Source organism: Pogona vitticeps, chromosome 1 (genome assembly GCF_051106095.1).
Source record: "Pogona vitticeps strain Pit_001003342236 chromosome 1, PviZW2.1, whole genome shotgun sequence".
Lineage (NCBI taxonomy): Eukaryota > Metazoa > Chordata > Lepidosauria > Squamata > Agamidae > Pogona > Pogona vitticeps.
Genome location: NC_135783.1, coordinates 353,418,015 through 353,434,351, shown reverse-complemented (window position 1 = coordinate 353,434,351; position 16,337 = coordinate 353,418,015). Strand labels below are relative to the sequence as shown.

Genomic DNA, 16,337 nt, shown 5'->3' with positions numbered 1-16,337 from the left:
CTCCCCCACCCTTTGGGCATAGGCCCAAAAGGCGCCGCTGAGGAGGAACAACAACAACGGGGTGCGAGTGAGGTCAAACCGAGTTTGTGACGCCGATTGGCGCTGCACGAGGGACGGGGCAAGATGGCGGCGCCCATGGAGAGGGTTTAATTAATAAGGGGCAAAAGAAAAGAAGAAGAAGAGGAAGCCGTTACTCTGAGGAAGTAATAACTGGGCAGGGAAAGCTCTGCGTTCAAAGATCGCCTGGGAAAGGTTTAGATTTCTTTTTTTCGTCCCCTCTGAGGGTGAAACCCACTGGATTTGTATCTCAGAAATAAAAAGAATTTTTTTTCATTTCTTTTTTTTTCTTTTTTGGCCAGAAAGGCCTCTGGTTTCTCCCACAGGTTTACCAAGCACTCTGTGGTTTTTTTAAAATAGCTTGATTTAAAGATTGCTGCATTTCAAAAAAATATTTGAAATAAATAAATGCATCTGAGGTGGTTAATGGGACGAAAAGGGAAGCCTTTTTTGCTTTTGCTCCCTTGTAATTGAGAAAACCATGGCCCACCACAAACACGGTCAGGGAATGTGTTAAAATACAGTATTAAATTGCTTATTTGTTTTCTAAAACTATTAAGTCTGCCATTATCCTGGAAAATTGTAAGGTTTCTCCAAACCCTAACCTCCCCCCGCCCATAAATTTGTATTATTTTTCAAGTTTATACAAACCTTGTTTTTTTAAATAGCTTCATCTAAATATTGTTCTTTTTTTCCTGCCAGTTTTTTTAAACCTGAAGTGGTTTGGGTCATCAGGGGAGCTTGAGACAAAGAGTGTGGCCAGGGGTTTGCTTGGACTCTTCGCGCCGACCAATTCTACGTGATCCTTGGTTCCACCATGCAGTGTGGACGGTTACAACGCTTGCTCTCCAGCCACGCCATTGTGGTCAAATGTCTTTGTCCTCCTTTTTTGGCTCATGGTCCGGGATCTGTCTTGGTGGAGTCGAAGCGGTTGTATACGCCACAAGCAGGTAAGGAAGACCATAGACCTGCTTTCGGTGGGACTCTATTTCTCAATAAGTGATGCAGGACGGTAGGAGACTAGCTTAGTTCTTCGAGCTTAGCAGTGCTGGCCTTGATTTGGTAAGACCTCTCCAGAGGCCCTGACACAAATAAGTCTTTTATTGCCTTCCTGAAGATGTCCAGGAGTGAACCTTTTGTCTGTAAACTTTGCTTTCTCTTGATTGCAACTGAGAATAGTATTTTCGTTTTTTGCTGTGTACATCTTATGTCCCATGTGAGTTTTCAAACTCTTAAAAATGGTGGATATGACTATACAGTGGGCCCTCAACTTACGAACTTAATCCGTTCTGGAACGACGTTCGCACCTCGAAAAGTTCGTAAGTCGACCTACCATTTCCCATTGAAATGCATGGGAATGGAATTACAGTGGTGCCTCGCTTAACGATTGCCTCGTTTAGCGATGAATTTGCATAACGATGTGTTTTTTAAGAAAATAATATGCACCGCATAACGATGTTTCCTATGGGCGATTTTCGCTTAGCGAAGTTTGGGACCATGCTTCGCATAACGAATGCAAATTTAGGTCCCCTGCTTCACTTAACGATGTTTCTTTTTTCAATTAAAAAAGTGTCTTAGAAGGGTCAAAAATGGTTCTAAATGCTTGGATTCGTTAGAGGACCCCCTAAGTCATGTGCAAACCTGATTTGGCTTTGATCTGACTTTTCGTTAATTTATGGCGATTTTTTTTTCCGGTCCATAGGAACCAATGGACCTGTCAAAATCTGACAGTTCCATGCTTTCCTATGGGGGAGAAAACAATTCGCCATAAATTAACGAAAAGTCAGATCAAAGCCAAATCAGGTTTGCACATGACTTAGGGGGTCCTCTAACGAATCCAAGCATTTAGAACAGTTGCTGAGTCTTCATTAATTTTCTGTGAATTTTTTCTTCTCCCATAGGAAATAATGGAGCTGTCAGATTTTGACAGCTGTCAAAAGTTGGGGGAAAAAATTCACCCTAAATTAACGAAAAGTCAGATCTAAGCCAAATTACATTTGCACCCATTTTAGAAGGTGCAGAAGCTATTCCAAGCATTTAAAACCATTTTTGCCCCTTGTATGACACATTTAAAATTGCGAAAATTGACTTCGCAAAGCCATTGAAATGTATTGAGTCAGCTACAATACATTCTAATGGAGGAAACATTGTTTCGCTTAGCGATGTTTCCTATGGGTTTTTTCGCTTAACGATGGCAATCCGTTCCAATTGGAACGGATTAACCGGTTTCCAATGCATTCCTATGGGAAATGGTGTTTCGCATAGCGATGATTTCACATAGCGATGTTTTTTTTGGAACGAATTAACATCGCTATGCAAGGCACCACTGTAATCTGTTCCAGCATTTAAAAAAAATACAAAAATAAAAAGAGCAAGTCCCACGTTAGGACTGCAAAACACACACACACACAAACCTACAGACACATAACCCCCCCCAGTCCAAACCTACCCTACAAAACCCACACAGAAAAGCTTTTAAAAAAAGGACGTACCAGTCCGAAGCCTGCCAGCGCTCCGCTGCCTCCACGTGGCCAGGGGCAAGCAGCCAAGCACCCGGACAGCTCTAGCCTCCCGGTGCTCCAATCGCAGCGGGGAGGACCCCCAGGGACCCCTAGCCCTGCACGAAGCGGACTCTGCATCAGGTGCAAGGAGGGAGCCGATTTTCCCCCGGCTGTGCGGCTTGCTTCTTGTTTGGAAAAGCAAGCTGCGTGGCTGGGGGAAAATCGGCTCCCTCCTTGCACCCAATGCAGAGTACGCTTCGCGCCCAGTGAGTTTATGGAAAAAATAAGCAAGCCGCACGGCCGGGGGGAAATCGGCTCCCTCCTTGCACCCGATGCAGAGTCCGCTTCGCGCACGGCTGAGCTCAGCCCTGCGCGAAGCAGACTCTGCATCCGGTGAAGGGAGGGAGCGGATTTCTCCCCAGCCACCCGGCTTGTTTCCGAAACAAAAAAGGCAGGGAGAAAGCGTGGAAAGTTCGAACTTCCTGCACTTTCTCCCTGCCTTTTTGGCTTCAGAGGTTTCAGAAGGCTTCCTCCAGTGTCGGAGGAAGCCTTTTGAAAGCTCCAAAGGCAGGGAGGAAGGGCAGGAAATTTGAATTTCCCACCCTTTCTTCCTGCCTTTTGGGTTCGTAACTCGATCTGCGTTCGCAAGTAGGGCTTACTACTTGCTATGAGATCGGGTTCGTAACCTGAAAAGTTTGCATGTAGGGCTGTTCGTAAGTTGAGGGCCCATTGTAGAAAGAGTCCTGCTGTACCAGACTGAAAATCTATTTAGTTCAGTGGCTTGTTTCCCCATAGTGGTCTAGTCTGGGAAGCCTGCTAAGAGAATGTGAAGCGTAATAGCCCTCTCCAATAGTGGCTCCATCACAACTTAAGCATGTTGTCTCTAAATCTTGGTTTTATTTCGCACTCCAAGCTAGTGATAGATCTGACTTCATGAACTTATTTAATCCAAATATAAACTGGCCTGGTACAGTCGTGCCCCGCTTTACGATTATCCCGTATAACGACGAATCCGCTTCACGATTATGTTTTTGCGATCGCAATTGTGATTGCACAATGATGTTTTAATGGGTTTTTTCGCTTTGCGATGATCAGTTCCGTGCTTCGGGAACGATTTTTCGCTTTACGACAATCAAAACAGCTGTCGGGTTTTCAAAATGGCTGCCAGCTGCTCAAAATGGCTCCCCGCTGTGTTTAGGAGCCATTTTTCGCAAGACAGGCACCCAAAAATGGCCACTGCTATGGAGAATCTTCGCTGGACTGTGAGTTTTCAGCCCATTGGAACACATTGAGGGGTTTTCAGTGCCTTTCAATGGGTTTTTTAGTTTTGTTTGAAGATGTTTTTGCTCTACAGCGGTTTCGCTGGAACAAATTAACATCATCAAGTGAGGCACCACTCTACTGACTTATGAAACATGAACCTCTGTGACTGAATTGTTTGTTTGATTTCTCACACCCTCAAATTGATGTTTCATTTCAAGCAACAGTGGCAAAATACATTTCTTTGTTGACACATGACACATTCACCTGACTTTTAAATTCAAAGCTAATTTCAAACTTTTGAATTCAGCTTGTGCTCTCTACAAAACAAAACAGAATTTTATTATAGTATCAGTGTTTTGAAATGCATACATTTCCTTCTCTTCTGCAGGCAGGGGGCGCTCCATTCAAACTGATATATATAAATAATTTATGCACAAGCACTCTTGTCACAGGTAGTTTACTGATGCTGGGCTCAATGAAACTTTTACTATATTCTAAATATGAAAGTCGTCATTCTGAAGAAAATCCATAATCCACAAGGGAGGAACAGCCTTGTTTAGGGTCAATTTATTTATTATTTCGGTAGATTCATAAAAAGTACAAGTTTGGCATTGAGGTTAATTGCAGGTCTCTGAGACTTAAAATACCGAGCCAGATTTTTGCCCTCTGTAATTTTTTTGCCCATCACCCCGATGAATAGTTCTGGAGGACGGGAATACTTGTAGTATGGATTCATAGTTGATTGCAATAAAGTTACTGCACAGATGATTATTTCAAGATTTTAAATAAATTAATTAATGTTAGTATTTAGATTGCTAATACCCAGCCTCAGAGTATGTAAAGACAGTATAGTGGAATGGGGACTGTAGTTAGTGCATCTTGAAAGAGGAAAAATGTACTGTGATGTGTTAGTTGCCCTATGTAAATGCATATAATAATCTGAGAACTGCAGAATTGGAAAGAACCCTGTGGATCGTTGCATCCAGCCCCAGTCAAGGAGGCACAGTGGTGGATTCGAACTCCCAACCTCTCACTCCTCAGCTGGAACCCTAAACCTCTGAGCTATCCAGCACTTCCATGGGTGCCACCCAAAGGCTCAGCCTCATTGATTTCAACAAACTTGCAGATGTCCAGGTTGTGCCAGTTAAATATAGATGTATTGCTTGTTTGTTCTTGAATGGATATGCTTTTTTTTGTTTTGTATTGTAGAAAGAAAGAGATTTTACAAGAATGTTACCATCTCCCAAGGTGAAGGTTGGTAAATTATATTTATGCATAAACTCTAAATGCTTGAGACTGATTTATCTGGAATCCTTTTTCATCCGATTGCAGGATAGATTAAGAAAGTGGGGGTTTCTCCAAAGTGGGCTTGCTGGTAGAAACCAAGCCTAAATCCGTATTTCCCGCATCAAAAGTCGCTTCCCTTCGGCGTCATACTGGCTCCTGCTCAGCGCGAGAGATGGGAGCCAACTTGGAAAAGGGGAAATTTCAGTGCACCTCAGCCAAGCTTTTACGCCCATGTCACATTTCCTATGGGAGAAAGTTCTATACTTCTGACAAGCCTTTGTCTGTTTTCCTGTCATGGTATGAATTGAAAGTGAGGGGGCTGTTGATAAAAGATAGCTTTTTCGATGGTTGTTGTGGGTTTTTCGGGCTTCTTGGCCGTGTTCTGAAGGTGGTTCTTCCTAACGTTTCGCCAGTCTCTGTGGCCGGCATCTTCAGAGGACAGCTTCAGGAACTGATTCTTCGCGAAATGATGGTTTTTTAACAGCTGATCGGCAGTTTCAAAATGGCCGCCGGGTAATTAAAATGGCTCCCCGCTGTGTAGGGACAGATTCCTTGCTATACAGGCACCAAAAATGGCCGCTGTATGGAGTTTTTAACCCATTGGAACGCATTGATCGGTTTTCAATGCGTTTAAATTGGCTTTTTATTTTCGCTTTACAATGTTTTCGCTTAACAGCGATTTTCTTGGAACGGATTATCGCCGCTAAGCGAGGCACCGCTGTATTTAAATGTTAGGAGAGGAAAAGGGCTGTTTGAATTCTCTTGCCATACTTTCCAGTAGTGTAGTGGCTTGGTGTCTTTGCAAACCCAATTATCCTTCCATAAGTCTCTCCTCAATAAAGAGGTTAAGCTCCAGTAAGGACAACATGCATGATATGCAGAAGAATCTGAAGTGTCTCGTCAGTTTCAGGCTTCATTGCTTTTTAAACCCTTTCCTCTCTAGGAGGCTTTGAAATTAACTTAGACCATCGGAAGCTGAAAACGCCCCAGGCTAAGCTCTTCACAGTGCCCAGCGAGACCCTCGCCCTGGCAGTGGCAACTGAATGGGACTCCCAGAAAGACACCATCAAGTCTTACACCATGCATTTGGTAAGGGGAGGGGGAGGGCATGTCCCTTGAACCTGGGTGGGTGGGTGGGGCAGGGGAAAGGTTGCAAGGTTTGGCCAGGCTGGTTTCCTCATGTTAGACAAAGCAGGATGCAGTCACAATAAGACATTAGTGGCCAGGTCTGTGCAGGCTGTAAAATGAGGTGGTAGAGTTCCCAAGTGGCAAACGGAACAACCTAAGACTACAGGTGGGAATAATAGTTTTGAAATCTTCTTTGCACATGATGAAAAACGGGGGGGGGGATGCTGATGATGGAAAAGTGATGCACCAGCAACGTGACCCATTATGCTCTCTGGGCTGCAAGTGTTGCTTTTTTGTTTTGTCTTGACTTCCACGGAGGTGTTTCTCTGCATAGAATCATGAAGTTGAAAGTGCCCTATACGGCCATTGAGTCAAATTCCCCTGCTCAGTGCAGGAATACAAATAGATAGGGAAGCGTTACAGCAGTAGTTCGCCACCTTGTGTCCCCAGAGGTTATTGGACTACAATTCTCAGAAGTCCTGGCCAGCACAGGCAGTGGCGAAGGTTTCTGGGAGTTGTAGTCCAAGAACATCTGGGGACCCAAAGTCGGGAATCATTGCGCTAACATGCGTGATGCCCTGTTGAGGTGGAAGACCCTCCTGGTACCAGTGAGGTTGGGAATTTGCTGGTGTAGTTTTCTTTGCAGTTGTACAGACACTGAGCAGAGCTCACTTCGGATTGCCGTGGTGGGCTGTTAGAGAGGATCATCTGTCAGGCATACTTGAGCTGCAGGTTCTTGTGTTGTGGGGGCAAGGCCAGATGACCTTCAGGGTCCCTTCCAGGCATGCCGTTCTATGTTTCTGTGAATTGCTTTGCTGTCTTTCAGACCACCTTGTGCAACACAGCTTTAGACAACCCGTCCCAGCGAAGTAAAGATCAGCTCATCCAATCGGCTGTGAAATTCTTAGAGACAGATACCATTTGGTAAGAGGGTTTGGACAGTGTCACTGAAGTGACCAACATGACTTTGACCCAACTCTGGGAGGCAGTGGAAGACAGGAGGGCCTGGCATGCTCTGGTCCATGGGATCACGAAGAGTTGGACACGACTTAACGACTAAACAACAAGAGGGTTTATGGTTTTCCGAAGGTCATTCTGGTTAGAGATGTAGAGGCAGGCCTTAAATGTCCGAAGACTAGGAGATGAGCAAACCTGTTTTTCTGCAGTTGCAGAACAGCTTGGCGATCTATCTGTGTGCCAAAAATGTTTACTTCTTTGGTTGGGAATGAAGGAACTGCAGGGTGAAAAACACAGCCCTGTGACTCATGCTAGCTTTTGCCTTCTTTCTGGGAAATCCTAGCTACCGGGTGGAGGAGCCCCCTGCCTTGGAGGAGCTGCAGAAGAATGAATGGGATCCAGTAATCAAATGGGCTGAGGACAGGTGAGTGCAAGCACAGAATCAATTCCAGGGAAATGCTACGGGGGGTGGGGTGGGGTGTGTGTGAGTTTGGCGATGTGTGGTTTGCATGATTAAATTGCAAACCCACCCAGAAAGTGCTTTAAGCACTACGGAGGGGTATCTTTGCTTTGCTTTACTGGTGGGATGCCTGTGCAGATCTTTGGCTCTGGAAAACGCTTGTGGCTCAGGACATGGGTATGAAATCCTGCCTTGCTGAGAGAAAGGCATTGGAACAGTGCTTGCCTTTAAGGTATTTTAAACCCTCTGTGTTGAAGTCATGGGAATCAGGCAAGTTGGCAAACTTTCCTCCCGAGTAGTCAGCTGCTTCTTTCAAAGATCCATGAAGGTCTTGTGTTTCTCAAAAAACACACACACATACACACACAGACAGACAGACACACACAGACACACACACACAAACACACACACACACACACACGTGTGTGCCCTTAATTCAAACTGGAGGTCTACTTTGCTCTTGAAAGTTCAGAATTTTATTTTTTTTAATGGTACGAGCAAAAGTTCTCTGAGTGGCTTCCCTGTGTTTTCTGGCTAGGCCCCTTGGTCAGGAGGAGCAGAAGCCCAGGGCGGTCACTCGTCCAGAGACATGACAGACAGGCGTCTTGGAGGGCAGCTGGCTCTGTTGTTACTGCAGGGCAGAGAGAAGAGTGTAAAGCTCTGTGATCATATCAGAACAGAGAGGAAAGCTGAAAGGTAGAAGGCAAGCACCCGCCAGCTGAAACAGTCCTATAGAGACATAAGAAATCAAGAGCCTTTGCCTCTCTCAAAGGCATCACACACATAAGCTTTGCTTTGTTCCCAGGTACGAGGTTGTGATTGGTTCCTCAACCAGCATCATGGGCCCCAACATCCCACAGCGCACCCAGGATGTCTTCGTTAGCCACCTAGCATCCTATAACAGCTGGGCCCTCCAAGGTAAGGTGAAGGGCGTGTCTGCAGCGAACCCAGAGATCCATGTGTAAGAAACTTTCATAGAATTGTGAAGTTGGAAGGGGTCTCTAAGGTCTTCGAGTCTGACCCCCCCCCGCTCAAGGCAGGAATCCAAATCAAAGCAGATCTGACAGGTGTGGTCTTAAGTCTCTCTTGAATGCCTCCAGGGTTGGAGCACTCACCAACGTTGATAAACTTCGGCTTCCATGAAAAGGTCTAATCACTGCTAAAGCTATTTAAGCCCGTGGCCATCATCCCATCCTGAGAGTTTCATGAACTGATGATGCGTTGTGTCAAAATTCATGCCTTTTCCCCCTTCGTCTTGAATCTGCTGCATTTAACGTCACTCAATTCCCGGCATCGTAGGTCAATGAGAAAATGTTTCTTGCTTCCTTTCGCCGTTCTGTGCAAATTTTACGGCTATCTACCTTGCCTCTCCTAGTCTGGCTCATTTTTAAACAGTTCTGTGGTAATCTCCACCTCTTAAACCAATCTTTTAAGCTACCAAAGCCCTGATTTCACATCCTGTAAGAAAAAACAGCCTGGGAAAACCAGGATAGACCCATTGAGACACTTTATCAGGTGTTGATTGAAAAAAAATTCCCTCCCTGTTCTGCCATGGAAGCCCAGAACGCCACCCTTTCTTGAGTGCCTTTGACGCTGGACAGGGTAGTACAGTGGGCCCTCGACTTACAAACAGCCCTACTTGTGATTTTTTTGGGTTATGAACCCGATCTCATCGCAAGTAGTAAGTCCTATTTGTGAATGTGGATCGGGTTACGAACCCAAAAGGCAGGGAGAAAGGCCGACATCGGAGGAAGCCTTCTGAAACCTCCAAAGCCAAAAGGCAAGGAGAACATGCGGGAAGTTCGCACTCCCCACGCTTTCTCCCTGCCTTTTTGGCTTCCTAACCAGCGGGCCAAAAGCAAGCCAGCTTTTCCTTGTTTGGAAAAGCAAGCCGGTTGGCCAGGGAGAGATCGGCTCCTTCTTTTCACCCGACGCTGAGTCCCCTTCGCGCTAGGCTGAGCTCAGCCCGGCACGAAGGGAACTCACCATCAGTGCAAGGAGGGAGCCGATCTCTCCCTGGCCAGCCGGCTTGCTTCTTGTTTGGAAAAGCAAGCCGGCTGGCCAGGGAAAGATCAGCTCCCTCTTTTCACCTGACGCTCCGAAGAGCTCCGAAGCCGCCCATCGCGGCGGCAGGGAACCCCAGGGAGGTCTCCCAGGGCTTGCACGCCACCATGGGAGACCTCCCTGGGGGTCCTCGCCGCCACGATCGGTGCCTTCAGAGGTTTCAGAGGGCTTTCCCCGACATCAGAGGAAGCCCTTTGAAAACTCCAAAGGCAGCGGAGCACCGGGCGGCTAGAGCAGGCCGGGCGCCTGGCCGCTTGCCCCTGGCCGCGCAGAGTCAGTGGAGCGCCGGGAGGCTTCGGACTGGTAAGTCCTTTTTTAAAAAAACTTTTCTGTGTGGGTTTTGGAGGGTGGGTTTGGACTGGGGGGGTTATGTTTCTGTGGTTGTGTGTGTGTGTGTATGTGTATGTGTGTGTGTTTTGCAGTCCCTACATGGGACTTGCTCTTTATTTTTATTTTTGTATTTTTTATTTTTTTTTTGAAATGCTGGAATGGATTAATTCCATTCCCATGCATTTCAATGGGAAATGGTAGGTCGACTTACGAACTTTCCGAGGTATGAACGTCTTCCCAGAACGGATTAAGTTCGTAAGTCGAGGGCCCACTGTACTGCATAAGTAACATTGCCTTTTTCTTTTTCTTCCCCCTCTTTGGTGTCGAACTTACCTGCTCTTTGGCCAGGCATAGAGTACATGGTAACACAGCTGAAATCATTGATTCTCTCAATGGGCCTGCTTGACAAGCATCTCACTGTGGAGGAGGCCGTCTTGCTCTCCCGCCTGGAGGAAGAATACCAGGTAAGCTTTGGCATGGCGCCGATCGAGACCTTTGGGGGAAGTTCCTGGATGAGCCCACGTGCCAGTTAAACTCTGTTGTCAGACTCTCTGAGGGTTCGATCAGGGGATTGCCTACTGGTATTGGGGCCTTTTCAGGGGTATCCCTAAGATCCTGGATTTCCTCTCCTTGATAATCCATCAAACCTCTCTTAGTATCAGATAGTTCTGTTTTTACTATCCAATAGCTTCTTGTACCCTGTTTTAGACGGGAATGGTGCAGATGCCTGAATAAATGGTTAATAGTTCCTCCCACTGCATCTTGTTTACTTATTAGGTCAGTGGTGAGAAGGAGGGGGGCATTCCACAAAGGGACCTCCTACCCTATGCAGAAGGCACATTCACTTAGAACCTCAAAGGAAACCATTCTCTATTCTTCTCTCTCTCCCCCCCCCCTGCATTTTGGACCCTGTGGGTCACTTCTGGCCTTTAAAAAACCCTAACAAACAGGAGCAAGTGCAGAGGTCCAGAGATGATGGTGGAAGATGAGATGGAGAGGTAACCCCCACATTAGACTGTACTTAGCTGTCCATCCCTGTGTTAGATGGACCGCAGAATGACTTTGCACAGATCCAGACACACACACACACACACCGCAAGGCCCTGTCCTGCATTTCTGAAGCAGCTGAATATGCACTAGGAGCCCTTCCCTTCCTGGTTAAAATAGTGGAGCCCAGGTCAAGGGCTTCCTGAACTGCCAACTCTTCCTTAAGCGGGAGTGGGCAGGAAGAGGGGAGGACATGACCCCCCGTTGTGGGGGGCTTCTCCTCCTAGGAAGGGGGGCAAGGGCTGGGATCTTCGGAGGAAGAGGAGTTTCCAGAGACTTGTTTCCTCTCCGCCTCTAGATCCAGCGCTGGGGCCATGTGGAATGGGCCCATGACTACGACATGTACGAGATGCGCGCACGCACCGCGGCGGCCACCCTCTTTGTTGACCTTTGCTCCGGGAGTGCCACCGTCAAGCACAAGCTGCTCCAGGACTGAGGTTCTCGGATGGAAGAGGCCCCAGAGAGATCTGAAGGTGGCTCGGGAGGGCCCGGCTCTTTGGATTGCTGGGATCGGAGGCCCTGCCCTGGCCCTGCCGAAGTCAACTTGGTGCTGATGGCCTGTCGCCTCCCCTCTGGGTTTGATGGGGTGTGTGACAGGGGGGCGGGGCGGAGAGGATCAGCGTGTGGACATCTTGGCGTCTCCTTCCTTCCCTTTGCTGCCTCTGACTGGCTTTTTCAAAGCGGTGCATTTTAGCTCTCCTTCACTCCCTGGACTGCTCCTTTGACCTTATTAGATGTAGCTCCTTAAGCACTGTCTTCCTGAATAAAGCTGTTGGGGGGGGGGGAATGAAATTATCAACTAGTGCTGTTTATTTGCCTTGCCTTTTGGTGAGGCATCCACTCACCTTCGTCTCCTAAATCCAGCAGAGGTAAATATTGTCACAGTCTGTGTTTGAGTGTACATTTCCCCCCCCCCCGTCCAGTTGCATATCTGAACTTGGACTGCTCCGTTCTCTGTAAACATATTGAGGACACGGATGGGGTGGACCTGGAAAAATGCCGGTTGGTAATGATTTCAGATAATTTGAGGTCGGGGACACTTTAAGGACTGCTTCCGTGACTGGCAAGCAGAGTCTTTTGAGAATCCTGATTTCTCAGAAGAGAACAGCCGTTCTCTTACAGCTGCTCCCATGTTTTCTGTTAGAGAGCTTCCTTGCTCTGTGGGGAGCCTTCTTTTGTCCTGAATCTTCCACCCTGGACACAGGGAACCTAGTCAGATGGGGAAGCAGAGGAGACCTGGATCTTTCACCCTGAAAGCCATGCAGAGAAAAACTTTGCAGGGCTGGCAAAGGAAGGATTCCAGCCCAGCCTGCTCAGAGGAGCCCTTCAGGCCAGCTGACCATGGCCACTAGGGCTGAGGTGGAAGGCCAAGAAGAAGGTGGCTCCCTCCGGCCACTGCTGGGCCTTGAAGCCTTTGGATGAGCAGCAGGTCAGCTAGGAGAGCACCACCCCAGATGTCTTCTCCTTGGGCAGTTCAGCAAGCCTAGGTGCCCCTTAGCCACCACCGCCTCCCCAGCCTGGCCGGCCAACCTACTGGCTGGACTCCAGCATCAGCTCTGGCTCAGACCCATTTCCCAGCAACCCTCCCTCCCATTATCCACATCAGGGAGCACGATTGCAAGAAGAACCATTGCAGCCTCTGTGTCTCACAACGGTTGGGGAAATGGGCTATCCAGAAAGCTAACTTTGTTGGTGGAGTGGCTAATATTGATTTTGTACAGGAAGTCCTCCATGATGGCCAGGTTTGGTGGGAAGGAGAGCCTCCCCCCCCCCCAAGAAGTACCACTTCCTCTGGGATCTGGGAGGCAGAACAGAGGGAGGCAGAGCACACTGATATGCTTTGAAAGTCCTCTCCCCTACTCCCTGGTGTTTGGGACCAAGAGGAAGTCAACCTTCTCTGTTTCATAATCTCTCTTTTATAGTTCTCTTTCCCACGTAAGTCTTGTTATGACAAGAGTGACACAACCTGAGACGATGACCACTGTCCTTTGCTTCCTTTTTTAGCTCAGTGTTTGGTGCGTTTTGTAATAGCGTTGACTCAATGGCCCAAGTCAACCGTTTCCTCTGTTGCTCCTCAGAGGAGCCCTTGACATGGGAAAGGTGTTCCGGCCCTGAAGGAAGGTGCCCACGCCCGCCACTTCCTTGTGTTGCTTCTTGCCTCGATGGCTTCAAAGGCCATGCTGGCGTCAAGGGATGGCAAAGAAGTCATCGGTTTTGTCTCAGAAAGGAGTGGCGTAGGGTGGAACTGCCATTGGCATGACAAAGCGTGGTAGCCAGAGGGGAAACGGAGACATGCTCAGAAGCTGAGTCCAGACTTGGGGGGGGGGCTCTCCTTCCCACCAAACCTGGCTGTCATGGAGGACTTCCTGTACAAAACCAATATTACCCATTCCACTAACAAATAAAGTGTGTCACTGTTGGCTTCCTCCTATTTTTCCTGCACTACTTCCAGAGATTGGAATGGTTACATATTGGGCCATAATTTCATTCATCCCCTAGCCAGGCCCCTCAAGGGAGTGGCCCATTATGGCCATTTAGTCTAGGCCTTACCTCACAGGAGGGCCTCACCTAAGACAAGGAAGTATGATATTTGTATACAACAGTTGTGCAACAGTTGTGGACGTATAGACTGGCCTTCATCTATAGAAGGTTGTTCACACCCACGTATCAGCACATTCCTGAAAGGAGGGACCATTTGGCCTCTCTGACTAATGGGTTTTGACCAACAGAACTAGGACCACAGAATTTAAAAGGGTCATTAAAGTCTACACTCCATGCAGGAAATCCAGAACTTGAGCAATATTGACAGATGATTATCTAAAGGTTCTGCTTGATGACCTCCACGGCCAAAGAGAATCCCGCTCGTCTAAGTACTTTGGACCACTCTCCAATGGTTCTTCTCATCAGATGTTTGTACAAAAATTCATGCAAATTTAACACCTTCTAGTTTAATAAGCCCAGCAGAACTAACTCCATGGGCTTCAGGTAGAAGGGGGTTATTCTGGGTCAAACTGTATAGAAGCTCTGAGATCTAACTCTGCCCTCTGGGACAACAGACAGCAAGTATTTGACCTCTTCCATATAGCGCTCCATCTGGGATTTGAAGAAGTAGTTTTCACTATCACTGCTTAGTCGTTCACTCACAGGAGTCGTCAGCGATCCTCGTGACGAGGAATCGCAGCCAATACCAGTGACTTGACTTGGACATTATTATTATTATTATTATTATTATTATTATTATTATTATTATTATTATTATTATTATTATTATTATTATTATTGTTGTTGTTGTTGTTGTTGTTGTTGTTGTTGTTGTTGTTGTTGTTGTTGTTGTTGTTGTTGTTGTTGTTACTACAGAACAAACAAGAATACAAAATACTTACTAATACAATCTAAAACACAATGCACCCCATACCCATGGGACCCTTTGGAACAATACTTTTATTACAAACCTCCTTTCCAAAAATTGTATTGATTGTTGATTAGAAGCTTTCCTCTTTCCTTTCACTAATACAACTTCAATAAATCTACCCCAAATAGCATAAAAATATTTAAACTTATTTCCCCTCTTTTCATCTTAAGTTCAGTAGTCAATTTATCATTTAATGCAATGTCCCATACTTCATTAGACTGATCTTCTAATTTAATATCATTTTTATCATTCCAGAATCTAGCTATTAATCTTCTAGCAGACTTGATTCGTTTTTGTTTTGTTTTTTGAATGACTCAGACCTGGCTCACAACTGGGAACCCACCCATCTCCCCATATCCCCCCCCCCCGGGGAGAAAAGCTTGTTTTTAACAAGGGTACAGATTTCGTACACAGTACCAAAGACTTGCCAATATTTCCCCCATTTGGTTCACTCCCCGTTCCTCCGGTCAACCGGGAGAACAGCATCCTGCGAATGTAGGAATTGTGAGACTCTGTCAGGTCTGTCAAGCCTCATGGGAGGGAGAGTTCTGACGGACACACTCTTCCCTAGAACGGGGGGGGGGGGGGAGGAGGGTAAACCCGCTGAATGATGAGGGTGGAAGTCCATTAAACACAAAAGCCCCATCTCGACACAGGACTTCACGAGGAGGTTCATGAACGCTCTGAGATTTTCTCCTCTCTAACACAAAATGTTTTTCTCGACCCATTGAGACACCCCCACTGAAAAGATTCGTAGCCGTGGCAAGGTTTTTCACCCGAGAAGAGTAGAAAGACAAACACTTAAAACAAAATTAATCAGCAATGGGATTTGCAAAAAAAAAAAAAAAAAGTTTGCAACACAAAATGTGCATTTGGTGTTAAAAACCTGTTTTACTTGTATTTTAATATTGCTCTTATTCATGAGTTTTAATATAATAGCTGTTTAATGCTTTTTAAAATATTGTAATAATTTGTTATTTAGCTTTTTACTTAATTTCTCTTAATACTGTAAATCACCTCGGCTCTTTTAGGAGACAGGCAGCATATCAATATTTTAAATAAATAAATAACATTTCCAAACCCATGGTTCTGCACAAAATGCAAGTTTATCATGCAGAGTACACCTGTGTTTTCCTCCATAGGTAAGACATGGGCTATGTCAAGTGCTGCATTACAAAGAGTTTACACCCTCTGTTCCTGGCGGAATAACTTCTACATTTTATTGTAATTTTGCTAGAAAGCGTTGAAGTGCCAACATGCACAATAACTCTCATAATAACCTTTCTCAGCAATGTGAAAACATGAACTGGAAAATTTCAGGGCCCGCAAACTCCGTTTCTACTGCACAGATTCCACGCCCACACCAACCATTCTGTGGTTGATGCAAAACTGCTGCCACCTGAACGTTTTAAAAGATGTAACTACCCAATTCAAGGCTCCTGATTTTTAAAAATCCATGAAATAAAGCAGCTATTGCAGGGCTGTGTAGGTCACACAACTCACAGCACTTCTACAAAGTTCTTAGTGGGGAGCAGCAGAAAATACCTCACCTACGATCAAATGGAGGAGGAAACAATCCACCGTTTTTCCTCCTCGCCTGTGAGGGCGAGACAAACAAGAACTTATACCCCAACTAGACAGGAATTTTTCTCACAAAAGAAGTAATTGTGAGCACAATCCTAACTAGCTCAGATGATTGGGACCAGCTGAATTGATGCTAGATGAGCTGAATCTCTGCAGAATCGAATTCCGAGCTACCCCACAGGAGATGGAAATGTCTTATGACCCCCTCGTCCGCTTCTAATGACATGCTAACTGTATCATCTTGTTT

At 46.3% G+C, this 16,337-nt stretch overlaps 1 protein-coding gene and 1 long non-coding RNA gene across 4 annotated transcripts in view; one reads left to right on the top strand and one right to left on the bottom strand.

Moving 5' to 3' along the window:
• Positions 1-9: 9 nt before the first annotated feature.
• ATPAF2 (ATP synthase mitochondrial F1 complex assembly factor 2) lies at positions 10-14,560 on the top strand. Of its 2 annotated transcripts, none has more exons than XM_072986903.2 (9): positions 10-203; positions 760-1,007; positions 5,031-5,075; positions 6,052-6,197; positions 7,063-7,160; positions 7,537-7,617; positions 8,459-8,571; positions 10,396-10,511; positions 11,393-14,560. In XM_072986903.2, exons 2-9 carry the CDS (start codon positions 875-877, stop codon positions 11,528-11,530), a joined length of 870 nt encoding a protein of 289 aa, XP_072843004.2. In that variant the 5' UTR covers positions 10-203; positions 760-874; the 3' UTR covers positions 11,531-14,560. The 2 variants fall into 2 exon arrangements, with proteins under 2 accessions (XP_072843004.2, XP_072843003.2); XM_072986902.2 differs by having other exon boundaries at positions 10-252.
• Positions 8,180-16,337, bottom strand: part of LOC140703293 (uncharacterized) — a 55,747-nt gene continuing 47,589 nt past the window's right edge. For both annotated transcript variants that reach the window (XR_012082728.2, XR_013541060.1), the window contains one exon: positions 8,180-8,284. This is a non-coding gene — a long non-coding RNA (uncharacterized LOC140703293). The remainder of the gene's footprint in view (positions 8,285-16,337) is intronic.